The sequence below is a fragment of the Oreochromis niloticus genome, linkage group LG4 (genome assembly GCF_001858045.2).
Source record: "Oreochromis niloticus isolate F11D_XX linkage group LG4, O_niloticus_UMD_NMBU, whole genome shotgun sequence".
NCBI lineage: Eukaryota > Metazoa > Chordata > Actinopteri > Cichliformes > Cichlidae > Oreochromis > Oreochromis niloticus.
Window position 1 is genome coordinate 27717440 of NC_031969.2, and position 26494 is coordinate 27743933.

The window sequence follows — 26494 nt, forward strand, 5'->3', positions numbered from 1 at the left end:
TACGGAGCGCTATCCACAGCTGCCAGTGCGACTACTTTTGGAGCGACAGATCGTTGGGGAGGGACCGCCGGGGCTGAGGAGGGCTCTCTGGGCGAGCAGTGCATGTAAGTACAAATGAAATAGTTAATTCTGCCATTCTCATCTCTAAAAGTACAAAATCCTAGCAGGAGGCAGCTTGGAGAATATTTCAAAGTAGGTCACTTGTTGCTTGAGTCACCTGTTCGTCTTCAGTCTGACCTGTGGAGATTCGGGCTGTGCATTGCACATTAGGGAGAATGGTTATAGTCTGGGTGTTCATTAACTTTAAATGCCTTGTGAGTAAAAAAGTTCCACGTGGAAGAGTAAATATTGCTGTTACGCACAGTTTACGCATTAATCTAATTTCTGTGCCAGAAAGTGATTTCCGAAATTTACCAAAAAAGATCGAGTCTCCGTATTCAAACTGCTGGAAATTACTTCTTGTCGTATAATCCGTCAAACATACCTCAAACTTATCTTTCATGAATGATATCAAGTCACAGCCACAAAGTAGTGACCTTTATTTATCTAGCTAAAAAGTTTCATTGACATTACAATTGGCCATAAGCGCCAAAATCTAAGATAATAGTTGTATGAAGATACTTAAAGTGGGGCAAAAAGGACTGTATTCATTATAATGTAGGTACAATACCGTAGAGTCATAAATATAAATGCAAAACAAGTAATTTCTTTATTTTATATAAAACCCCTTCATAAATCCTGCTGATTACAGTCTATTTACCAATATAAGCAAAGACATTACGCATAAAAAACACACGGAAACATTGGGGAATCACTTTTTGGCACAACACTAGATTCATGTAAAACTTAATATTTGAGTCCTGTAAATAAGTTAAATGACTCATTGTTCAGCTCTTTGGTAGCTACGTATGTAGGCTGTTACCCTATGCTGAGTTGTTAAGACAATAAATGAGTTTTGAAATAAAACATTTTCTCCTCAGCGTGAGGACTTTGCCACAATGTGAGTCTATATCTATATATAAAAACAGATGAGTCGTATGTTAAATCTCACGAGGAGCTGATGAGGCTTACAGTAGGTGCAGGAGAGAGGATGTGAGAATGCTGCTCTTCCTCTTCGCTCTCTTTCCCTCTAATATATTCAAAGGCTTAACAGGTTCTTTCGCTGCCGGTGTTAATATAAAAAATCCACATCATGATTTATAATCATAGAATTTGTTTTTGAAATGCTCCTTTGAGAATTTGCCCTTGAATAATGGAGATTCATTAGACGAGGTTGGTGCAGGTAGATGAACAGGGCAGGTGTAATTGGCTGAGGGCTTTATCTTGGCCAGCTTTTAATCTGGTTTACTTTCCTGCTGCTCAGCACCCAGGGCCTATTTTTGTAAAATACATACATTTTTTGCTCTTAATTTTTTTCAGTCTCTCAGAAAACTTGCAATTAACTTAAGCATATATTGAGTGTGGGTCCAGAATTTGGGGGTTTAATTGCTACAGAGAAAGTCATGGTTGAAAGATAACACTTTACTGCCTCAATTCAACAATTAGAGGCTGTTTGTTGAACCTTCATCACCTATTCATTTGAATATTATAGCTTATGAGTTCAGATCCCTGGGGCTGTGTGCATATCCAAAGCCAGTATCAGCTAGTGTCACTGGATTAGAACCCCATGATCCTCGCTGAGCCTCAGTGGTGCTCTCCCTTCCAATCGACAATCCTCTAGCTTGTCACATGACACGTCGCTCTTTACACCTTTACTCATGTTTTCTTCACAAATGCATACATGAGAGTGGCATCAGTGTGACTGGGGATGCTGGAGTGTTGCTCTTTCTGGGTCTGGACAGATAGGTGAGTCTTCTGTGTTGACTTCTTTGTTTAAAGGATATGTGCACGTGTTACGAAGTGACAACACAAATCCTTCAGCTGGTTGTCTCATGCAGGGATCACGGCATCTAAATAGAGCTTATTAAAGCTCTCTGTGGCATGGAAATTTGGGATCTGCAAACACTGATGACAATGTCGCCTTCAGTTTAGTCTATCAAATGTGACATCTGGATATTCTGAGTGTTTTTTTGTTTTTTTGGGGGGGTTTTTCTATCAATGAAAGCTGGTTATGGATTTATGGAGACTTTTCTCTAAGAGAGTAATTTGTTGAATTTATATCCATTTTGTCAGTGCCTCAGTGTTTTTTTTTTTAATCTACAAGTATAGGAGCAGTGAAACCCATAAATTAATAATAAAAGTTGCATCTTCTGCTTTGTGAACTCTGCTGCTGCCAGCAGCATTGAGCCCTGCGGCAGATCCATCTGGCGGACTAAGTCTGTGGCTCATGCCGCTTTGTTCTCACTCCATTGTGCTTCCTGCACCAGGAATGCTGACATCCACAGGTTTGGAAAACACACAGATACATGTGCAAACACACATTTATGTGTGCGTATATTTGTGAGCACTCGTTTTGGGAAACTAGCAGACAGTTCGTTGCTCTTTTTAAATTTTAAATGCTATATTAGAATATTCAGGTTTGTTAATGTTGTTTGCCACCATGATGGCATCAGGGACTTTCTCTTCCTTGTACGTATTTGGAATATTGTAATTCAAACAGGTTGCTAATTTGGAACCATAGCTGATAAGATTTTGTTTGTGTTTTTGATGCAAAACATGCTTCATGTTGACAGGTCATGGTAAAATACCTGATGGAATTTGAAAAAGAAACAGGGTCTTGTTCAGCTTAGCGGGAGAGACCAGCACGCCTGCAAACTGCCATCGAGACCTGGACCCGGAGAGGAGTTGAGCTGTGGTGTTGAGTTTCAGTGCAAGGGGAGATTCCTGCATGACAGGCTGGAACGGGTCATCTTACACAGACATGAATATAAGAAAAGGACTTTGATAAGACTTGATGTACGCCACTTTTAGAAGAAATAGTTAATATGTAATGAAGCTCACTGGTGTTGTCTCTGACTTTTCTAGGAAGCCTGAAGGGCACTAATGTAATGTATAGTGAAATGTTTCTTATTTAACTAATCTATTTTTTATCTTTCAGGAGAAATACTTCATTCACTGTGGAACAGGCTGGATTTTAACCTTGGATTAATGTAATCTGTGAGGAAAACCAAAACAAGAAGCTCATGGAAACAGAATTGTACTGGGAGAAAGTTTGGCTCTCATGTTTTGCCCCAGCTGAAACGTGGAAGAAGAACAGCTCATCTGTTTTTTGTTCCTATATGCTTTTTGAGGAGCAAACAACCATCTGAGTCCTGCAATGGAGAACGCCGTCCTGGAGCCCAGATCAGAGCGGATTGCCCGCTACAAGGCTGAGAGGAGGCGAGAACTGGCCGAACGCTATGGCAGCATTGACGAGCTTCCTTCTAAGTGGGTGAGAAGGGATGAGAAAAAGGTTCATGAGCCAGCGAGCCAAGCGCATGGAGGAACGTTAAACTCTCATGGCCTGAGTGAAAAAATGAACAGCAGAACACAGGAAGTTTCAAATGGATTAGAGGCTCCTGCTGAGTCCGACTGCCTGAGAAGGTGAGCCATGTCAGGGGTGAACGATGGCTTCATTGAATGCCTTGAAGACTTACATATCAGTCATAGCTCATTGTCATTGTTTTATTTTAGAATTACAGGAATTTAGCTGAAGTCTTGCAACAACTTCTTAGTGTGCAAAAACAATACAATTAGCACTTCAGGACACACACAAGAAACATGATAAGCCTCTTTGATGACCTTAGATACAGCACTGTCTTCCTGCTGTGGATGTACAGGGTAGCAGGTACTGCGAGCCTAATTTGCTCAAAAGGCAATAAAACCTTAATTCTGGCAACATGACTATGACACTTGTCACCTGTTCACAGCTTTCAGAACTTGACAAGTTGTTGATACCTTCAATAGTTTGTATCATGGTAACTGCTAAGAACAGTGTGTGGCATCATATTAATAGTCAGTCAGATGACAGTGAGCATGCATGTAGTGCAGATGGTTTAGATTAGCAGGTGGCTTCTTCTCTTCTTTGAAACCATGAAAATGGGCTGATTCGTTTGATTTGAGAATAAAGCGTGAAAAATGAGAAAGGGATTGACTGAACCAAAAATAAGAAACATATACAGCAATAGATTTAAAAACACTAAATCCAGGAAGTCTGTGCTTTTACCCTTTAAACAAGCTTTTTTCTTGACTAGTGACCTTTGAGCAGCACCAGATCGTTGACTTCACCAGTTGCTCTGGTTGCTAATTAAAACTGAGACATCCAAATCAGTCTGTCCCAGGAAAGACAGTTAACCCTCTAATGCCAAATGTATCAAATTTGATACATATTTTTGTGAGTTTTTGAGACTTCTGCATTATTAATTTGAACTATGACAGAAGGTTCTGTTTTGTGCTCCTCATGTCATGTCCCCCATATCTGCAATCTCACCTCCTTCCCTCATTCAACCCTCCCCTCTAGGCAGGGTTCCCAGAACTCTGCTAGCATGCAGAGTGGGGAAGAGCCTCATGTCCCTCATGGACTTGACGGCCCGCAGCTCCACACTCGGGTGTCCGTGGGCCAGTTGAGAAGTGCTCTTCTACAGCAGACGGAGAGCGGAGCACAGCCCGAGAAAGCGTAGGGTCGCCTGCATGCGCGTGTGATCCGGCCTGTCACTAACAGACTGTGTACCACTGTGTGATAACATTTCTCTTCATCTCAGCATCTTCTCCCCTTCTTACTTTCTTCTTATCCTACTTTGTGTGTGGATAGTAGCTTCCCTGATGCTGGGCAAGCCACATCCTCTCTGGACCTGGCTGTAAACCCGGGCTCTGAAGGGGGTCGGCGACGCACTCGGCGTTACCTCCCTAGCGCGTCAGGCGGTAACAGAAAAACTAGCGAACGCTTCAGGACACAGCCAATCACAGCCAATGAGATGGAGGAGAGCAGTGGGTAGGGACTGTTTCTTGTGGGCATGATACAAAAGAAATAAATAAATGGGAAGATGAGGTGCCTGGCATGGCTAGGACTAAAGAAAATATTGTTTGCTGTGTTTTCATATATTTAAAATAGTGTACGGCTAACATTTGATGGGAAAACTCATTAGGAACAAAATATCAGCCTTACCTGATGATACAGCACCACAACTTTTCTCTTATAGGAAACACGTATTTACCCTTGAATGATGCTTAATATTTGTTCCCCGTGATAAGAATGCACTAACCCTTCAGCTGAGGTGTGGCATGTGGAGCAGCTTTACATAAAAAACCAATGGGCGGTGTATTTTGCATGAGTTTATCTTCCTTAATAGCCTCCACAGTGTTGCTTTACCCAGCATGCAAAACAGCACAGTGTGTTGATTGTCTGAGCTGCAAATTGAAGCAAAAAGACACATACTGTAAACACGAAGCTGGATCCAGATCTCCATAACAACATTATCTAAAGAGTCAAGCATATGTCACCAACCTGTTCACCCGATGACCTCATCCTTTGGCTATTTTCCTCCGATTCTTTAGGTGCTTGGATCCAGAGAACGAGGAAAACAGCAAAGGTAAAGCTTTCTCCCCCATGTGTTTGTCATCATCTGTTATTTCCGTTTGCTTTGCTGGTTGAGAAGGAAGTAAAAATGATTGCAACGGGGAAAACTTACATCTAATATACTACGTGAGGTATGAAAGAAACATAAACAAATTGAAAAATACAGTGTACAATATTTAATTCTTGCAGAGGGCTTCCAACTTGCACAGTTGCCTCCATAAATTCATTTAATGGCTCAGGAAATAAACTGGGTTATATTTAGAGGATCACAATGCTTAATCTCTTCTGTAACGACAGATTTATGTCTCGCAAACCATGCGGGCAGTGGACCAGTGTTATGTACATCTAACTCTTGACCCCACCATAAAAAGATGACAAGCAAGTCTTTACAGAGATTGACTCACTGAGAGTTTACACCACAGATAATCAGACAGCGGACACAAGTGGCCTTTATTGCTGTGTGGATGTTTGGACTGTTTTCAGGTCACATTGTATGTCATTAAAATTATTCTTCACAACTTTTTAATCACGGTTATCATTAATACAGAGATATCCCCAATTCCTAGACTTAGATACAGTGTTCCCCCCCAAGTACAACAGTGTATTTAAGCACAGTTCCCTAAGAAATTGCACCTGTGTTTGCTCTGTCTGCACCTGTGTCTCTTCCTGCTGTTAACTGTTTAAAAGTTTGATGAATCAAAATCTCTTAATAGCTGTTTTTTTAAATTTTCAAATGATGGTGTGCATTTTTCTCCACAGCAGATGTAAAAACAGATGACAGAGCCAAAATGAGTGTGGCAGCCAAGATGTCTCTGTTTAAAGTGAGTTTGCATTGTTACCTGCTTATTTTGTTAGAATGTCAGCTCCCACATAAACTCGCCTAAACACACAGAGTAAAAGCAAACAGCTAAAGAGAATCCTCTATCATCTACTGTCACCTCAGCTGCTCAACTTACAGGCTGAGCGCTGAGCACGCAGAACACTACCTGGTCCTGTTGAAGGAATATGAATGGTCAAACAGGTGCTCTCCTTGGATCCACGCTTTGGTTTGATGCTACAGTGTGTCCTTTAGTACTTATTAAAGGAAAGACCAAGTCTGTAATATGATAGATACGGAGCCTTATCTGGAAGCTCTTTAAGCTCTTTAATCTCACACAGGTGATGAAATGCACTGTGGATTTTTCTGTTATTCCAACATTTGAGCTGAGGCGCACTTTTAGCAATAAGGCATCAGGTGAAAATGTGCCAGACACTGTATTAACATTAACAACCGCAGCAGCTGTGGTATAATTAGCCTGCTGCTCTGTAGAGGCAGCAGGGGAGGTAACTGAAGCCAGCAGGTCTCTTGTTACACTGTGACCTGCAGCATGCAGCAAGTGGCCAAGATGCTGCACCTTAGAGCTCGCTGCTTTATTCACCGGCTATCTGACCCGCTTTACCTCCCTCCATCTGTTTATACAAATAGAACAGGGGACATCTTGAGGCGACTTTTTACTGCCATTTTTGTGGTCTCACTCATTATTTATGCAACAGGTGGAGGCTGTAGATTGAGGCTCCTATTTGACCTGAATGCTGTCGTCCACCTGCATCACAGACTGCGTTAAAACTGATTTTTTCACATTAATGTCCTCCCCGCATCCTTCTCTGTAGGAGCTGGAGAAGTCTTCAGCCTCCGAGGCCTCGGCCTTCCTCAAGCCTCGCTCAGGCTGCGTCTCTCATGAACGCAGGAGCCGGCGTGGCAACGACCATCGCTTTCTGACACAGCCAATCACCTGTGGAGAAATAGTGGCAATCAGGTGGGAGAGCTCATCTAGTTTTATTTAAGATTATGCATATGTAGCTTTTACGATAACATGTGTGAATAAATAAATAGATGCTTGATGATTTAAAAACTTAAAACGTTTAAAAATTCCAACTTATTAAAGTCAAATCTGTGAAAGCAAGAGACCTTGCTTCAGTGGAATTAAGTACTTACTGTATGTCTTATTTAAAAGTAAGTACTTCTAGAAGCGTGTATTATTTAAGCAGTTATTTTTAGGCTCCTATGTAAATGAGAAAAGAGAGAGTTGTTCAACGGTTACGGGGTAAAAAAAATCTGCATGTTTAGAATTAGTAGTTGAATGTGGCAAAAACTTCTTCAAAGGTTTGGTGACATATCATTTCCAAATAGCCCTTTTCCCTACAGATTAATCTCGATATTACAGCTTCATTAAGGCTCGATTTATTTTCTCTGACTAGTCTCACCAGATCATTGAGTTTTTTCATGTTATGTTATGCTTCTTTTCTACAAAAACGAGTACATATATCCACCAAGAAACAGTTTAAACTGTCATGCATCGGTGCAAAAACATGGTTGGCTCAAATGTTTCCCAGCCTTTCTGTTTGGTGAAGCAAGTTGCAAGGAATTTGTTCTGTCACATTCCTGGCCAATCAAGAGGCACTGATTGGCTCAGTGTCACCATCTTTGCTGTTTTTCGGTGCCACGTTTCGTTTGGCTGTAACTCATGGTAATGGGTCACAAATATATGCTTTTTTAAAGGAATGAGATTGTTGAAAACCAAACCAAAATTGGCATCAGATCTAATTTGTTCAACCAGAATTAAATGAATTTCTTAGGGGCTATTTTCAGTTACACATTTGCTGTTGTAGGGAGTAGCAGCAGCAGGACGATGTCTGTCAGATTGACTAAAAATAACCTGTGTGTGTTCATGGTAACGAAAAAACACCCACCGTTTTCTCCACTGCTTTTGCACAGCAGAGTAGAACAAATGTGTAAGGCGTATGAGATTTTGACTAAACATGAGTTCTTCTTTGACTTTTTGGTGTCATGCGATGTTACACCTCAGCACTCCCAAACCAACACCACCAGTGGAGGTCCAGTCTGTGCAGGCTGAGTCAGAGGAGGATGGCGATGAGAGCTGCAAGCTGAGCATGAGCGAGAAGCTGGCCCTCTTCAACAAACTGTCCCTGCCTGGGAGGGAGGGAGCCGGGCCTGCTGACGGGCCCCCAGAGAGACGAAGGCAAAAGGGGGCTCGGTACCGCACGCAGCCCATCACTGTGGAGGAGGTCAGTCTGGTGGGTAGAAAGCAACAAAACAATAAATGGGAACCAAATGTATTTAGAACTTCATAGACCAGAAAAGGGGGCAGGTTATTAATAGCAAAGTTCATTTGTTGTCTTTCCCAACTTATGCCTGCTGTCCTCTAAGTAATTCCTCTATTATTGATCTTCTTTACCTTCTTTTTTTTTACCTTCTTTACCCCTTTTTAGCTCCAGAAAGGCCCTGTTCAGCTTCCTGCCCTCTGTTTGTCCCCTCATATGTCTGACAGACAGCAGGCCTCGTCTGTCAACCTGAAACCCAGTGAGGTACGTCTTTCACAGTCCACATCAGATGCCGGCACTGGACTCGGAAAATCTGGTCCGACTCAACAGGGACCACAGTGCTACGACTCTGAGCCAGGCTTAAAAGGAATCCTGAAGAAGAGCCGCTCTGCAGGCTCGGAGTGGAGCAGGACAGAAGCCAGTCAGGTAGACGCATCATACAGCCACGAACAGAATGGTGGAGGCTGTAGAGAAGCGGCGATACACGGGAGCAAAGCCGGAGGTGAGAGGGAGGGAACTTCTACAGCACCACAGAGAGAGAGACGAGAGGCCAGTGGTATGGAGGAAGGTTCGCAGTCTGCTGCTCCCTGGAGGCAGAGGGCTAGAAACAGGAGGGAAACCATTGCCTGCACGCCAATAAGAGCCTTGTCAGAGCAGGATGCTCCACAGCAGGAGAGGTCCTGCCAGTCCAAACATGAACTGAGCTTTTCCTCTGAGAAAAACAGCGTAGACATCAATGGAAGAGCCAAGTAAGTCATGTAAATAAAATGACATGATCTGATAAAAACTGTAAATGTTTTTCTTCTATAGAGTCAAACTGTTGATATTGATGTTGATATTATCAAACTGCATATTGGAAAGGTTTGCTAAAGACTTTGAAACGTATATTATTGTGACATCTGTAAATTAGATAGTAAAAATGATTCTTTACAGATTTCACCAGAAATATTAGCAGTTTTCAGCAGCTTGTTGTTGTTCTTTGATATGTTATATGCTTCGTACTCTGTGTAATGTGTCTTAAAGGCAAGAGGAAGACCAAAAGGCCATGAGTAAGATGCATGATGACACCACAGATATAAAAGCTGTCCGGGTCACCTCAGAAGAGTGCGCGCCTAAACTGCAGGAGACAACCAACGGCAGCAGAAGTGAGGTGAGCTACGGCTCCGTGTTCACGTCAAGGGTTTTCATGTCTTGGGTGTTCAACTTATTCAGCAGCAAGGTTAACAACGTAAGACATGGACCATTTAAAAAAAAAAGGTTTTGTCAGCGTTTATTTGCATGTCATTCTGTCTGATAACACTGAATGAATTCTGATAAAACTTTGTATTGGTGTAGAGTAGGGTCATGTTATAAATCCATTCTAATTGAGCTTACATCCACCAGTTTCTTCAAGGTCAACTTTATGAATTATTGATAGTTATTGACAAAAATCGGTGCAACACAGGAACTATGATTCTTACAAGTGTTATGTGTCAACATACAGAAGGTACAGCAGAGGATAAAATATCATGTCACATTTAACCTCTGACCCCTCCTGCAAGGTCAATAGACAATCTGAAGGTCAAAGTATATAATAATTATATACCACTATTTAAAATATTGTTTCTTGCTGCCACTGTCTGTAGTGACTACATATAGGAATAAAGGGAATGATATATGATTGTAAACAGTGTGTTACTTTTAAGACCTGACCGCTTCTTCAAGGTCAGATAAGGTCAAATATTCATAAAATGTCTTTGATCTTTAAAACTTTTCTTAAATTCTGCTTTCTTTGTTTGCATTGGCAACATTTAAGAAACTATACTTGTATACGGGGACTCTAAATATCACATTATAGTTTAACTGAATGATATTAGAAAATTCTATAAAAGCATTACAGAAGTTTTGCAGCATTTTTATTTCTCTGAGAGTTCAGTGAGAAAATCTTTGTTTGCATCACAGAGGTTACCGAGTTCACGCTTCCTGCCTGGTTTAAATTGAGGCAGTGGTTACATTTGTGGTTACATTTGGGTATTTGTCATACCACTGAAACCAGATATAGCATCTCTTATCTGCAGCGCTCTGAATGTGGTATGTGCTGAATGTCCAGAGATCAGACTCGAGTTACTGGAGAATATATTGAGTCCAGTGAGTGTTTATGTACCAGGATGGGATTAGCTGTCCTATTACACGACATGGAATGTAAACACACCGATTATTTGGCAATTAAATGATCTCAGCTTCACCATGCCGACACTATGTGTGTATATTAATCGTTGTCCTACTTCCTTTTTATTTCTGTCAGTTTTATATTTCTGATAACATTTATGTTTGTTTTGAATTCCTTTAAATGCATCTCCCTGTTTTCCATAGTATCATGTGCTGGAAGAGTCAGAAAACCCTCATCTTGAGAATGACAACCTTCAGTGCTGGGTAAGCCTCAAACTAATGATCCAAAACCCATCCTCCCTCATCTTTATTTTGAAACCACAGCCCTTTAGATTTTGAATAGCTTTGAACATCTGCAGCCTGCCCCTCTCTCTTCTCTCCCAGGAGCCCGTCTTTGCCTCTGTCTATTCTATCAATACGCCCCAATATATCATGTGTTTTAATCAGGTAATTGTGTGAGCCGGTGCATGGCATTGCTGCTGTTTGTTTTGGAGTGTTTTGTATGCTGTGAAAGGCTTTTGTCATCTCACAGATTCAGGCAGAGGTGATGTGACAACCCTGTCACCTCCATGGTGATTTTTGTCTCAAAATTATGATGTGTCACATCACAGCTCTCGGTTCACACTTTCCATTTAGGTGTGTGCTTACCAGATGTTCATTTTGGTAATGAAAGTTATATCATACTCCCACGTTTCTTTGTGCATGTTTCTGACCTGGGTTTAATAGACAAAAGTAAATGTGCATTGTGCAAAAACTGCTTATAATATCTAATGCAGGGCAGGATTAGGCAGAAGGAGTGAATGAAATGTTACACATAGGAAGTTTAGCTCCATGTAAAATCTGTATATTTTGTACTTTCTGTGCAATCCACTCTCACTGTCCTAGAATGCAAAAGTCATCATTCCTGTGTTTTGTTCTCACTTCCAGACTAACCTCTCCTTTGAGGCACAAGAAGTCTTCTCTCCTACGAACAATCAGAGTCAGCCTCAGTGGAGACATAAGGTGACGCACACCTGCATTTTTTTCATGTTTGTACGTGTATCTGCAGAGAAGCTACATTGTAACAGATGCATTTCTCGGGCTCTGTAGGATAAAGGAACTGAGTTTCAGATGACTGAATTTGGAGAATTGAAAACACAGCAGGAAAGCAAAGGGCAGGAGGCTGGAAGCACGGCTAAGACAAGTAACTCACTTATTCTCCAGTTCTCATACAGTTCTGCTGAGCATATTTTGGCCTTGTTTATGGGTTTTTTCCCTCCTGCGTTTGCAACATCTAGGCCTTGTATCTGGCGAATCACGTAGAAATGGTATCGCTCGCAACAGGAGACACTCCACTGATGCTCCATCATGCAAAAATGAAGGTCAGAGCAGTTTTAAACCACGAAAAACAAGCAAACAAATAAACAAAAACTCTGTGTTTAGACTCAGTGCTTGTTTTATATATCAGAGTTACCCATCATGCATTGATCATCATATGGGCAACGCTGGTTCCCACAATGTAAAAGCTCATTGAGCATCAAAGTATTTTAAAGTTTTTATTTCTTTCCCCCTCAGTGACTCCACAGAGTTCTTCACCAACAGTCGCTACTCAGGAGGTAAAGGAAGAGACGCCTGTTGATGAACCAAACATGTTTGATGGCGGTTTCTACTGTGAGCAGTCACCTCCTTCAGCCTGCCCCCCAGCTTGTGGTGGGATTGCTGCCTCAGAGGGTGAGCAGGACCTGGGAGTCTTCTGCCAGACCAACACACCCATGTAAGCATAGTTTTTCCTGCAAATGTGAGATTAGATTAAGTCCTTGCAATTTCTACATAGTAAATACAAAATATATTTGTGTATCTAATGTAGTTTTTATGCTAAAGCTAAAAGGGAAAGATTAGAGTAAAAAGACATTTTCCTGCAAATTTATATTCACACACACAGTAGCTGATATCTTCAGTAACAGTGTATTGTCTGTGTGTGCTTGTTTGCAGATTGACCTCAGCAGTAGCAGAGCACAGGCGGTCGGTACGTCCGTCCCGTCGGACTCAAGGCTCCAGAAACCCTCTGAGGGCTCTCGCAGCCAGAGAGGACATCAGGCAGGACTTCATGGGGGAGAGAGTCAATTCATCGGCTCAGGAGAGGATCCAAGCAGAAAAAAGTACGGTAATTTATGTTGTTTCCTTCCTTTTCTTGTTACTTTTCCTTCTTTTTTGTTGCTCAGCTGCCTGATATTGCACTTTTTTCTCTTTATAGAGTCTAAGAACTCGTCTATGGCAGACTCACCTCCCTTAAGATCTGAAGAATCCTCCTTAGATGCCGAGACAGCTAAGTCTTACCCGCCCTTCAGCAGCCTGATGCTAATTCACATCAAAGGTCAGGAAAGGTTTGGTTCATCTGTGTGATGATCTGCTTGTGGTCAGGTGTTAAGGTTAACCAACACCTGTGATGACAGGTAGGCGGCATGTTCAGGTCCGCCTGGTTGAGCCCTCAGTGCGGTCACTGAACAGCGGAGACTGCTTCCTGCTGGTCACTCCAGAGCACTGCATCCTGTGGAGTGGAGAGTTTGCCAACGGACAAGAAAAAGCAAAGGTACCACCCAGGACAATGTTATGGCGTAATAGCAAATTTACATGGGAAAGGATGTTTTAATAACTTCATACATATACCATAATATCATTGGTTTACATTTATGCGCAACAAATAAATAAAATAGCATGAAATATTACCCTTCAAGACCCAAAGAGCATTCTGTGCATAAAATGCATTGTTAGCAGTTTCTGCAGTAAATTGTAAGCATTAAACCTTAATTGACTCATAAAGGTTAGTTACAGTTTGTGTGTTAAATGCATAATAAAGGCCAGTGATGATATGAATCAAGAACGTCATACATCACAGAGTTCAGTTAATGAGTATCACAGTATCACAGTATGTACATTTACTTTTAAACATTAACTTTGGTTGCGTTTTAAATGTATTTATATTTTATTATGGAACAGTGTACTAAACATATATGGGGACAAAGTGTGGAGACAAAGCACTGAATGAGTAATTATGTCAACATTTTGAGATAATAACCCCAAATATTTCCTTACAAGCTTCCATAAAAAAGTGATATTATTGAGAGGAAGGTGTACACTGCCACAGACTCTTTTGTTTATAGTTATTTGTACATTTCTATTATTATAACAAAGGTTCAAATATCTGTTTGTCTAAAACTATAGCTGATTTCACACATGAACGGGTTGGGACACTGTCTGAATTTATTTCTTTTCACATGTAGCGATCAGCCATGTTCTTGTTATTGGAAATATTTTGGTTTGGTGAGGCAAGGTTCCTGCAAGATTCCTAATATAGGCCAGCAAAGACTGCAGTAGTAAAATAAAAAGAAATTACAATATGCTTTTACTATAGACTGCGTTCTGTTTGGGTTAGCACAGCAAGAAGGTCCTAGGTTCTAATCCAGCATCTGCCCAAGGCCTTTCTGTGTGGAGATTGCATGTTCTCCCCGTGTCTGCGTGGGTTCTCTCTGGGTACACTGGCTTCCTCCACAGTCCAAAGACATGTAGTTACTGCCTTTCACTCCATGGCAGCTGGGATAGACTCCAGCCTCCCTTTGACCCCGAATGGGATAAGTGGCAGAAAATGGATGAACTATATTCTGTTACTGCTGATTATCATATCATTTCTTTTTCTTTTTTTTTGTCAGGCCTCTGAGCTGGCTTTGTTCATCCAGAGCCAAAGGGACCTTGGTTGTTTTGCTACTCAAATTGTCCACCTGGAGGAGGGCATGAACTCTGACAGCAGTGTGGCTGCAGACTTCTGGAGTCTGTTGGGAGGAAGAACACAGTACAAAGGTTGGAAGTAAAACATTTACTTTTCAAATATCTCAGAGAAACACATTTTGGATTGCTATTTTTCTCCTTTTATAATTCACCTAAACATTTGAAAATGTTTTTCTTTTCTTTTGCCTACAGGAGCTGGTGCTCCAGAGGAGGATGAGCTCTATGAGCGCAGTGTGGTGGAGTCCAACTGTGTGTACAGACTGGTGGAAAACAAACTGGTGCCTCATGAACAGGCTTGGGCCTCCATCCCCAGCATCACCCTGCTGGCCTCCTCTGAGGTCTGAGCTTCAATTCTCGGCTCCCTAAATACTTATATTGTAGTTGTTTTTGCTTTTTGTTTGGTTTTTTTTGTTCATTAAATGCTTGATTGTAGAAAAAAAACTGAAGGACAGTTAATCTCTGACCCTGTTGATATCTCTTTGTCATGTATGCCCAGGCCCTGGTGTTTGATTTCGGCAGTGAGATCTATCTGTGGCTCGGACAGGACGTTTCCCTCAGGAGGAGAAATGTTGCTCTCCAGTTGACTCACCAGGTGTGGGTTGGAGCTTATGACTACAGCAACTGTCAAGTAAACCCACTGGATCCCACTCAGTGTAACCCTGCAATTCAGCTGTAAGTCACTAATATATTACACATAAAAAAGGAGCAGAGTAAATACTCAGCACATGAAAGAAGCATGGATAATCCAAGCAGTGGCTCTTTCCTCTGTATACAACATTAAGTTTGCTGTGCATTCATAAAATGCGTTCTGTAGAAAGTAATTCTTGGTTAAGTGTGTCCATGTGACATGCTCTAAAAACCCTGCTTGATGTTTAAAGTCCAGACTATATTTTTACATTTAAAGATATATTTTAAAGCAAGCAAGTGGACATAAACTACAAAATACTTGCAGAGAGTAAAGCTCTTCTCTCAGTGTACCATATTCCACAGTCAGAAAATATATTACAACTTGTGTATATTAAACAAGGTCTTTAAAGGGCTTCATTTCTTCATTTATTTCAAGAGTTTTTTGGCAGTTTAATGAGATTTAAGCTTTTAAAGTATATATATAGTGTGTGTAATTATGTCTCTTGTGAATGGATGTCTGTAAAGCTTGAGTCTGAACTAAGGCAGACTCCCTTTTCTATTTTGTTTAATGCTTGTGTTAGTTCTTTTATCAGTTTCATGACACAACTTTGTCCACAGACGAGGAGAAGGCCGTCCCAGCTGGGCTCTGTTCGGCGTCCTCACTGAGAGCAACGAGACGGCTCTGTTCAGGGAGAAGTTCCTGGACTGGATGTGCAGGGTTGGAGGCAGAGAGGAAGTGGCTTCAGGGACGGATCAGACGCAGGTTCACATCACATTCAGATATGATGCAGCACATGCAATTTTCAGACACTCAAACCAGTGTGTTTACAGTTATTACACTGTTTGTGTAAAACTATAGATGTGAAGAGTATATCTAGATCAATTAGTTTTATTAAGTTTCCAGCTTGATAGAAAATTAGTCTCTCTTAAAATTTTTTACTAAAAAACACATTTTTATTACTGTAAATATCGACTGGAAATATCTAAAACCTATTTATAACTAGCTACCTTTTATTTCTACTGAAACTCAAGTGCATATATCTAAATTTCAATTTTGACTTTTGCTTTTTAAAAGTGATTTTTTTAATCCACTGAAATTCAGCGTCTGCGCTTCCTCTCCATAGTCCATCCCAGTCCAGTCGTCCCAGCCGCTCTCCCCTCCATCAGACTTCTTGAGTCCCTGCGATGCCAAAGCTCTAGTATCGGGTCAGTGCTTAGAAGGTGACGGTTTGGTCCGTACTGTGCTGGCTGGGGTCGATGTCCAGAGAGGTCATGGTGTCATCATGCTGACGGAGGAACGTCAGATGGAGCTTAAAACAGTAGCGGTGGACACCTGGCACGTCCAGGAGTTTGACGACAGTGAAATCCCAGTGGAGAGCAACGGACAGCTTTATGAAGGAGACTCTTATGTAATCCGCTGGAAGTACAGCATCAGTACAGCTGGTTAGTAACCTTTTTTGTTTTTGTTCTTTGTTTGTTTGAGCATAACTAGATTGTACTTTTAATGCTATGGCAATATTTTGACTGAGACAGTTTAAAAATGGTTCACACTCTCTCTCGGTTACAGACAACACAGACAGCTCAGATGAGTGTGGGACAGATCCTGCACCAAAGGAAAAGACGGCCTTCTTCCTGTGGCGAGGCCGTCACTCCAGTGTCAGTGGACGGGACACAGCTGCTTTCCTTTCCATCGGGATGAGGAACCATGAAGAGTCACAGGTAAGCTCATAGCAGTCAGATTAGATCACCTTCTTATATAGTAATTTAAAGTAATACCACTGTTCACTGTTAACTTTCACAGCAGTGAAAAGTTTTTATCCTCACTTACTGTGTATAAAGAAAACACAATAAAATAAAGACAAAGAACGCACGGACTTCACTTAGTAGAAACATTGTATTGTGTGAGTATACCCAAACAAATTAAGAGAAACAAAGAGCAAAAGCAAAACTCTTTTATTTTATTTTATTACAAGTATTTTTTATTACAATGCAAAATGCAAAGAGGCAGTGTAGGAGGAGAAAATAAGCCTAAATGGCTGTGCAGAAGTGAAAGAAATGCATAAATAATTTAACAGACAATAAAAATGACACCAACAACAACAAACACCCAGCAAAAGCTCCTGAAACAGTATATTTCAATACACAGAGGCATATGGTTGGTTTACAATTGCAGCAAAAGTTGAATGTAGCTTAGAGAAAAGTGGCTTGTTTTAAAGTCCATGGAGTATTTAAAGTATTAAGAATGAAAAAACAGACATAGGTGATGACATTTTACTTTGTAAACCACACCACAACTTTTTTATCTGTTTGCTGTATGAGATCATTTTTTGCTTTTGTGTGATGGAAAGTAATCTGGAATAGGATTTATATATATCTCCACCTCATGGTCAGTGTTATTGCTGTTACTGGAGTTACTAGTTAGCTAGTTACTAGTTCTGCCTTGGTGCCTTTTGAGAACCTGGCCACACATTGACCCTTTTGAGAACAGATTATTACACAGTGTTACCCACAGAAGTTGATATTATTTCTGCTGGCATGTGCACATCGGTGGTGAATTTATTATGAGGTTCCTTTGATAGCCACAAGTGTTCGAACTCTGGGACAAGCAGTATTATAGTGCCACTCTGTTGTAGTGCAGTTAGCCCTGAAAGGCATCGAAACCTAAAAAGCACAAAAATCCAGACCCCATAAAACAACTGAAGCATGAAAAGGCTGCAAAAGCTCACAAAGGACATATGAAATGCAATTAGAACACATTCTTGCATCTTTTTCTTCTTCACAACACCAACGAAGCCTCCACTTCTTTTAAAAAAATAATATTGCAACAGTGAGAGGAACACAGGACAGAGTTTGAGAAGCCAGTACTACTGGTGATATTTCCAGCAGACATAAGTGCGTGCAGCTGTTTACCATCTTTTGTGTGGTGTGTTTTGTAAGGTGGTTGTGCCTCAGGGAAAAGAACCGCCCTGTTTCCTGCAGCTTTTCAAGGGAGGCTTGGTCATTCACAAAGGAAAGCAAGAGGAAGCTTCCATCAACACAGGTGGAGTAAAATCAGCTTGGTTTTCAGTCCATTTTTCTTCTCTTCTTTGTTTTAATGTTGTGATTATCAATACACAGACGGTTGGCGTCTGTTTTGTGTGCGAGGGGAGCTCCCAGAAGAGGGTTTTCTGTTAGAGGTGGACTGCTGCTGTGCGGGTCTGAGGTCTAGAGGCTGTGTTGTCCTGCTAAATGGCCAGCAGGGAGTGCTCTATCTCTGGATTGGTTGTAAGGCTCACAGCAGCACAAAGGAAGTCAGCAAGAGGGTGGTGGAGGTCCTCTCTAAAATGTGAGTCACATGTTCTTATTGTGCTTTGTAACAGTTCTCAGCATCAATTTTTTTAGCTTGAATGTTCTTTTATTTTTTGTTTGTTTGTGTGTTTTAGTTGTCCATCAGAGGTGGGTTTAAGCAAAAGCAGCCCTGTAAAGGTGCAGGTAGTAGAGGAAGGTTCAGAGCCAGAAGACTTCTGGACAGCACTGGGACAAAAGGACAGGAAGGCCTATGACTGCATGCTGCAAGGTGCAACACGACACACGCTGTGCTTTGCTCTGGACTGTAAGCCTTCAAATCATAGTAAGAAACAACACTTTTGTAATGGCAGATCCAGGAAAGTATAACTTCACGCCTCGCCTCTTCCACCTGAGTGCCTCCTCTGGGAGTTTCCAGGCCGAGGAGCTCCAGAGTCCGATACAGATGCCGGGGCTTGTGATGGCAATGCCTTTTGTCCAGGAGAGCCTGTACAGTGTACCACAACCAGGTGAAAACAGACACAAAACAAACTAAATTCATCTTATATTCAACTCTGCTTTTCAGTTTCTCACCTCTGTCCTTTTATCAGCAAAAGTAAATACACATTTGAAAAGTAACAGAAAATTGCTTCCCTATACACTCATCTATTGTTTAACTTTATCTATCCTTAACCCCCCCCACCTCCACCCCTCCGCCAAAAACATCTCTGGGAAAATCAAAGTCAAACACAATCTAATGTAATTCCACTTTATTGCGCAATTTCCCTCTTTGTTGTCTGCGTGCCAGCTTTGTTCCTGCTTGACAACCGTCTGGAGGTCTACTTGTGGCAGAGAGGTCAGCCTGAGCAGACAGAGAGCTCCTCAGCCTGGAGACTCTGGCATCATGAGAGGAAGTGTGCCATGCAGACAGCGCTGCAGTACTGCAAAGGTAATAAGAACTGAGGGAGAGGAGTTGGTTTCATGCAGAACTGCCTGGAAGTAAAGGTATTGCAGATTCCTGATGAATTTTAAAATTGTTTATTCTGTATCCCAGAAATAAACCAGAGAAGGCCGCCACATGCATATCTCATCCTCGAGGGGGCTGAGCCTCTCACCTTCACTAATGTCTTCCCACGCTGGGAGAAAAGCCTTGAACCTCATGCACAGGTACGAACACATTTATCCAGAAATGAGCTCAAATGTTATAATTTGGTTTAATTTTAACAACCTCTGAATCTTGTCTAATCAATATTTCTTCCCACTTTGTGAACATTAAAAAGCATTGCTTTTTAGGGCTCATGTGCAAATCTTAACTGTGTCATAGAAGAAGGCGACCTTGTAGCATCTAAGATAAGTTAGCCAATGAGCAGCACCTTTTCTAAATACAAAAACAAGTTCTAATACTTCGGTCTCCTCCACTGTTTTCAACCACCTGCGTGCAGGGTGCCAGAGGAGAAGCTGTGCAGCTGCTAACCAAGATCACAACACTATGTGTGTTTGGTACTTTAGATTTAATCATGCTCATCACAAATGAAACAGAGGTTGGATAAATTCATAATTCATGTTGATGTCTGGGGGTAAAAAAGGTTCATTGCAAAGCTTTCCTTCTTTCACTCTTATTCTATTGCCTTGTCCTTACATCACAGGTCTCGAAATGACTATAACACTAAGGAAGTGAGGGTCTAATTGTTCCTTAAACTTTATTTATATAAGAAAAATTTAGATTAAAGTTGCAGAAGTGATATCTGTGGTTTTAAAACTTTAAGGTCACACACAAGAATCAAGGTTAATTTTTTGTTGTTGCTTCTCTGTGAATTTTAAAAAGGAAATTATTGTAAATAATTTTTTAGGGGGATCTCGGTGACTAATATTTTTTACATTATTTTGCACATGGTTCAAAACTTTAAACATTACCTGTGGAGAATCTCTCATATCTGAAAGTGGTCAGCCCCACCTTCATGAGTTCCCTCAGTGTGGTCATTAGTTAAGAAAGGGCATCATGTGTCAGTCACAGGTCGAATGTGGCGACACAAAAAAACATTGGCAATTGGCAAAAAGTTGTCAGTAACTGAGGTAACAAATGGCTTAAATACATCTTCAAGCAGAAATGTACAGAATACACATTTAATGTCTATTTTTTTTGCCATGTCTCACTCACTGGGTGTGACTCAGGGTGATACAGGGCGAGCGAAGCTGACCTTGGTGCAGGACGCCCTGGCCCAGCTCATGAAGACCCAGTATCCTCTGGAGGAGCTGCTGCGGAGCCCCCTTCCTGAAGGAGTGGACCCCCAGCGCCTGGAAGTCTACCTGTCCAACGAGGACTTTCAGGTAAACCGATGGATGATGTCACCAGCTTGCAGTGATGTCCCCTGACCAGCAGGCTTCAGCCTTCACCAGATTTTCCGAATGAAAATACTGAACGTGCTCTCATGTTTATAAGCTAATGATAAATACAGAGAGGAAGTTTTGCCACAACTTTAATGTTTACATTTGTATTGGATTTAAAAATTGATTTCTACTTTGTCTCCTCCATAAATAAATTACTTCAATTATGTTTCAGACTATTTTGGAAATGAAGAGAGATGAATATGCCTCCCTCCCAAGCTGGAAGCAAATTGATCTGAAGAAAAGCAAAGGGCTGTTTTGTTAGACAATGAAATAAACTGGAGGCTGACTGATGCTCTGACAGCAGAGACTTCCTTGTCTGCTGCGAAAGGAAAATGGCATGGGGGGACATAAGAACCATGTTTCCACACAAAGGATTGCTCACAGCATAATAAAACTACAAAGAGATCACTTTTATTTATGTCAAATTAATGTGTGGACTTTTTATTGGACATTCTTTGAAGCTACCAAATGGTTGAGAGAAAAAAAACCAACAACTTTTTACTGTCTGTACAAATCAGTGAAAGATAATAAAAAAGGTTATATGGGAGTAAAATAAGGACATCAGCAACAAACATTGGAAAGAAAACATAGGAGTGCTTACAAAAAAGATTAATGCTAATAAACAATGTAAACAGACAAAAAAGGCTAACCACTTCCTAAATGTTTCTTCCTTGATCAATATCTTTCCATCAATATGTTCTGAGCTGCAGTTTTTCCTCAATTTTGATTCTTTTTCCCTACATAACGATTACCGCAAGAATCTTAAAATAAGAGTGTATAACATTGTAATCTGTGACGTGTACTTTACAATCATGTGTCACACTGATGTGTTCATTTGTCTGGAAGCCTTGTGTGCACAAAGCTTTGTGCCATGTGTATTGTAGCTGTGGCCAACGTGCTCATTGTGGCTGGGAGCGATGCCTTATTAAGGCTCCTTGGGGATTCACTATTAGCTATGCATGAAGGGACAGGTAGACATGCTCCAATAACGTCCCTTTAGCTCAAAGCAACACGCTAATTCAGTTTCACCTCAATCAACACACTGTTCCAAACATCCTCATAACGCAGCAGTACACAAAGACATACTGTATCTCTCAATGATGCATGGAAGCCCATTATTTATTAAAGGAAAAACAATGTAACACATGTACCGCTTAACAAATTTTGATGTGAATGTCGGTCTACTTTAATGTTTGTGTTTTTTTTTCTTTTTTGGTAGTATGCACATAGAAACGGATGCTACAGCTACAGCAATTTTTAGTTATTTGTTTTTAAGATGTCACTCTCAGGTTGGTTCATTGTCCATCATTAAAAAAAAAACAAAAGACCCCAAAACAAAACAGAAACAAGAGTAGCAAACAAAAAGAACCCCTACTATTTTGTTAACATGCTCATATTGACAGTGCTAGCATGCTAATATTTAGCATAATATGGCTGAGTTCGAGACACTTTTTTTTTTTTCTTTCTTCATTTTGTTGTCAGCATTTCTTGACTTACTGTCTAGCAGTGACAAAGTCCAGAGTCACTGGAGAGAAAATGCTAACATGCTAATAAAAGCATGCTAATCTTTGCTAATTAGGCTAAGATTTGTTTTTTCCATCTAGAGTAATTTATATTTTACAATATGGCTCTACTTCTGGAGAACGACTGTCACAGAAAATAAGGTTCCTAAATGACAACTGACGAGATTAAGTCTGACAGTGGATAATGCAAAGTGATGTGCACATGTGCAGCAAATGTAACAACAACCTTAAACAACATTTCCTATGCAAGAATTGATAATCTATGTATAACAGACGAGCAGTCCGCAATAGTGGGCTGGCTTGAAATCAGCCATTCTTGGCCTGTGCTTGATAATCATCTTATACCATCTTTCATGGTAAGTTGTTGAGGAATCTCTCAAGAATAAGTCAAAGAATTAAAACATTGTTTGGGGTTCTTCTACAATCTGTCTGTACATGTTTCTTTTTTGCCAAACAAACTACTGAGAGCTTCATTGTAAGACCAGCATAGCAATATCTGAATTAATATTAAGATTTGCCAGTGTGGCTAAAAACTTTCAAGAGGAAAAAACAACTAGAAAAATCTTTTTTTTTTTCTGTGGTAATAATATCTAAATCCTTTGCTGCTGATCTTAGAAAATTCACAGTTGGGTGATTTTTAACAGCATAAGACTATCTGAGGGATTTTTTTTTTTTCTTTTAAACATTCACATCTAGCTGACCTCCAAAATTGGAACCATCTCGGGTTAGTCTTCAATTCACCCAGTGAGCCCCTTTTGGGTTCACTGGCTAATGGGTATTATTTTCCTCAAAATGGATTAGCTGACTAAGCCACCATGTGACTATGCAGGCCTGGTTAGGCTGGATTTAGGCCCACCGCTCAGTGATGGCACACTCGAAGACATTTCCAAAGACATTCTGCTGTAAAAATATCTGCTGTAGGGTTACATAAAAATGTCTGTGTGTCAGCCTGAGAGATCTACTTTGAAAATATCACTATGCAGGTGTAGTGAAGTTACTTTAAAAATATTTCATGGTCCTTGCATCTATGATCACAACCTTTTATCTGGAATGAATAATGAGTTTGGGTAGTGTGCCTTTTTGACTCTTCAGACGAACCAGGTGGTTTGCATTAGATGGCCTGTTCTCTCTGAGCATCAGCTCCAGGTATGCATCGTTCTGGTTCGGAAGCTAGTGCTGCTTCACGCAAAACCACCATGTGATCTTCCGCCGCATGGAGTGACTGGTCGATCCAGTCTAAACTGCCGGACATGTGACAGGCGTTGCGGGTGACCAGGACCAGGTGGCTGACAGAAAGGAGGAGAGCGGTGGCCCTGAGAATGAATAAAACAAACGTATTCAAATCAATGAGCTGCTGAAGGAAGAAAAGCATTTTTATCCCAACCTCTATCATCCATTTGGCCATCTCCAAAATTATTACAGATAAATCAAGTCATGTTGTCACTCCTTCCTGGCTTCTTCAGACACCTAACCAATCACTGAAGCTGAAAGTCTTTTGCATTAGGCTATCGAAGTCACACCTCTCTGGAAAAATAGATCAAATTACCTGGCATCCAAGAGGATTGGATCCAGAGGAGGGTACATAGATCTGACTACGTCATCCACCCTGTGAGACGGACAACGATAAAAGACAGTCAGTCCATCTTAGTTACGAGATAAAGTTATAAAGAGTGTACCACGTTACCTTGGGCTGATCCGCTTAGCCACAGTGATAATATCACTCAGGCTGGCTGGTGCTTTAACTTTTGCCCCTGAGCCCATCGTCATCGCAACCAGCTTTTCAGTCAAAGTGTGGCAGATCTATAGGTGGAAGTAATTGTAACAGCAGCAGTTAGCCAAGTTAATAACATCTAGCAATTAGAAAGTTACATAAAAGTCATTAAATCTCAATATTTAACTTTAATGCTTAGTAGACAACAAGTTGCTTTTGTGGCTTAAACGAACAGGAGCTGACAACCGAGACATTCTCAAGTCAGAAAACCCTTCAAGACTTTGAAGGGATATGCCTACTCAATCTAAACAGACATATAAATTAAAGTTAGAGCTAAATCAGTAAGTTAAATATTTCTGTTACCTTCAGGATAGAGATACAGTGAGACACCAAACCACTGTTGGAGAAAAGAAAACTCAAGAAATTATTTGCCATCCCTGACAGAAAACAGTAGATGCATAAAAGCTGTAAACTTCTATAGTTCTACAATGACACGTGTAAGACATACGAGGCATCCTCTATCCAGTCCTCATTCTCTAAGATTGCTTCAATGTGAGGGTTAGTGATGACTACATCATCCAGCTCCAGCTCAGAAGGTTCGCTCTGGGTCTCCATGGCCCCAATCAGATCCACTGTGGGTCTGTGAAACAACAGAAATAAGAGGAAGCTAAATAAAGACTCATTACAGCAGAGAGTAACTGCAGATTGGGATTATTTAGCATTTACATATATGTGTTGCAATAAATCAAAACACTTAAGAAATAAGAACTTTTTAAAAACCAAATGACTAAATGCTGAACAGACACAAACCCTGTTCCTTAAAATGAGGTCTACTCTGTTAATCAGATTTAATCTGATTAAAGTGATTAAATGGTAATGGACTGTTATTAATTTAAATCATATTAAATTCATTTGTTAAGGCCAAATTATATTCCTACATGCCTAGATTATTATGATGAAAGGCCTGATTTAGAATTACCAGACACTTTATTAGATACACCTCTTCAACTGCTTGTTAATCCAAATATCTAATCAGCCAATCACACGATTGCATTGCATCTGTCACTGCATTTAAACATGATCAAGACGACCTGATGAAGTTCAAACCGAAGATCAGAATGGGGACGAAAGGTGCTTTGAGTGATAATGAACATGGAATAGTTGTTGATTCCAGGCTGGCTGGTCCAAGTACTTTAGAAACCACTGTTCTACTGGCATTGTGTCACACTACCATCTTTAGGGTTTACTAAGAATAGTCCAATTTTTTTTAAAAAAAGGGAAAATATGCAGGTATTCTCTGGAAGAAAATACATTGTTGCTACCAGACGTCAGAGGAGACTAGCCAGACTGTTTTAAGCTGACGAGAAGGCAACAGTAACCCAGTTAACTACTTGTTACAATCGTGGTATGCACTCAACATATGGGCTACAGCAGCAGAAGACCACATTGGGTACCATTCTATCAACAAAGAACAGGAAACTGAGGCTATGATTGTCACAAGCTCACCAAAACTGTGTCTCAATTTCCATTGTGGCATTCAGATGGTAGGATCAGAATTTGGAGTAAACCAAGAAAACATGGATCTATTCTGCCTTATATAAACAGTTCAGGCTATTGGGAGTGTTGGGTATTTCCTTGGCACATTTTGGGCCACTTGGTACCAACTGAGAGTTGTTTAAACCGCACAGGCTTCCAGACCATCTCCATCCCTTTATGACTTTATGTACCCATCTACTGATTACTTCCAGCAGAATAACACTAAGGGAATGGGAGATTTGCATTATCTATGTGCAGCTGACAAATCTGCAGGAAATGTGCAATGCTATGATGTCAGTATGGAGAAAGATCTCTCAGCAATGTTTCCAGCAACTAGTTGGAACTATGTAACACAAAAAAATTCAGGTAGTTGTAAAGTAAATGGGGTCCAACCCGGTATTTACAAGCCTTGTCAAATGCTGGTAAGTCCCAAGACAAAGTGAATAAATAGGGCGTACTTCTAAATTAATAAAACCAGATGTTTTTTTTATTTTATTACTGTTCTATGTATATAACAAAAATGCCAGATGAATGTATCAAGTACAGTATGGATATTTCTCTTACTTCAAAAAACTTGAATTGTGGTAACATTTTTGGGACCCTGAATTCAACTAGAAGAAACTCATGTCTCATAGATTTAGAGGCTTTGTGCTGATTCACTGACTTGGAGTCGAAGTGGTGTAGCAAGTCGTGCGGGTGGCAGTAGCGGTGTCTGCACACCACCACCAGGGCAACGAAGGAGGCCAGGAATATAGTGGCCAATACCCCAATTGCCACAATCACCACTGTCTCCATGGCGACTCTGGCTCCCACAGCTCCTGTAGATGGCAACTCGTCGAGGGGGAAAAGTGCCCAAGCTCAATTACAGATGGGCGCTCATCTGTTGTGGAGGGAATAATTGGTAGGTTTAGTTTGATTGGATGAAAACACAGAAGAGAG

At 40.8% G+C, this 26494-nt stretch overlaps 2 protein-coding genes across 12 annotated transcripts in view; one reads left to right on the forward strand and one right to left on the reverse strand.

The window, feature by feature from the left end:
• Positions 1-22732, forward strand: svilc (supervillin c). 10 transcript variants are annotated; one of them, XM_005468913.3, is made up of 33 exons: positions 1-104; positions 3038-3522; positions 4439-4594; positions 4730-4909; positions 5473-5507; positions 6254-6315; positions 7145-7290; positions 8341-8569; positions 8765-9345; positions 9620-9746; positions 10949-11008; positions 11129-11191; positions 11672-11746; positions 11834-11927; positions 12022-12105; positions 12299-12497; positions 12716-12882; positions 12978-13097; positions 13177-13313; positions 14431-14578; positions 14699-14844; positions 15003-15178; positions 15752-15896; positions 16258-16576; positions 16701-16852; positions 18071-18173; positions 18251-18458; positions 18556-18689; positions 18772-18927; positions 19206-19346; positions 19452-19564; positions 20570-20725; positions 20958-22732. In XM_005468913.3, exons 2-33 carry the CDS (start codon positions 3257-3259, stop codon positions 21045-21047), a joined length of 4968 nt encoding a protein of 1655 aa, XP_005468970.1. In that variant the 5' UTR covers positions 1-104; positions 3038-3256; the 3' UTR covers positions 21048-22732. The 10 variants fall into 10 exon arrangements, with proteins under 10 accessions (XP_005468970.1, XP_005468972.1, XP_019213232.1 ...); XM_005468915.3 differs by having other exon boundaries at positions 8341-8560; XM_019357687.1 differs by having other exon boundaries at positions 6257-6315.
• The window catches only part of tmem98 (transmembrane protein 98), a 6542-nt gene continuing 1921 nt past the window's right edge, over positions 21874-26494 (reverse strand). For both annotated transcript variants that reach the window (XM_005468919.4, XM_003442127.5), the window contains exons 3-8: positions 26220-26435; positions 24528-24659; positions 24383-24416; positions 23993-24108; positions 23855-23914; positions 21874-23621 (exon numbers count right to left, since the gene is read on the reverse strand). In XM_005468919.4, the coding sequence (XP_005468976.1) occupies positions 23420-23621; positions 23855-23914; positions 23993-24108; positions 24383-24416; positions 24528-24659; positions 26220-26350 (675 nt within the window). In that variant the 5' untranslated portion in view covers positions 26351-26435 and the 3' untranslated portion in view covers positions 21874-23419. The remainder of the gene's footprint in view (positions 23622-23854; positions 23915-23992; positions 24109-24382; positions 24417-24527; positions 24660-26219; positions 26436-26494) is intronic.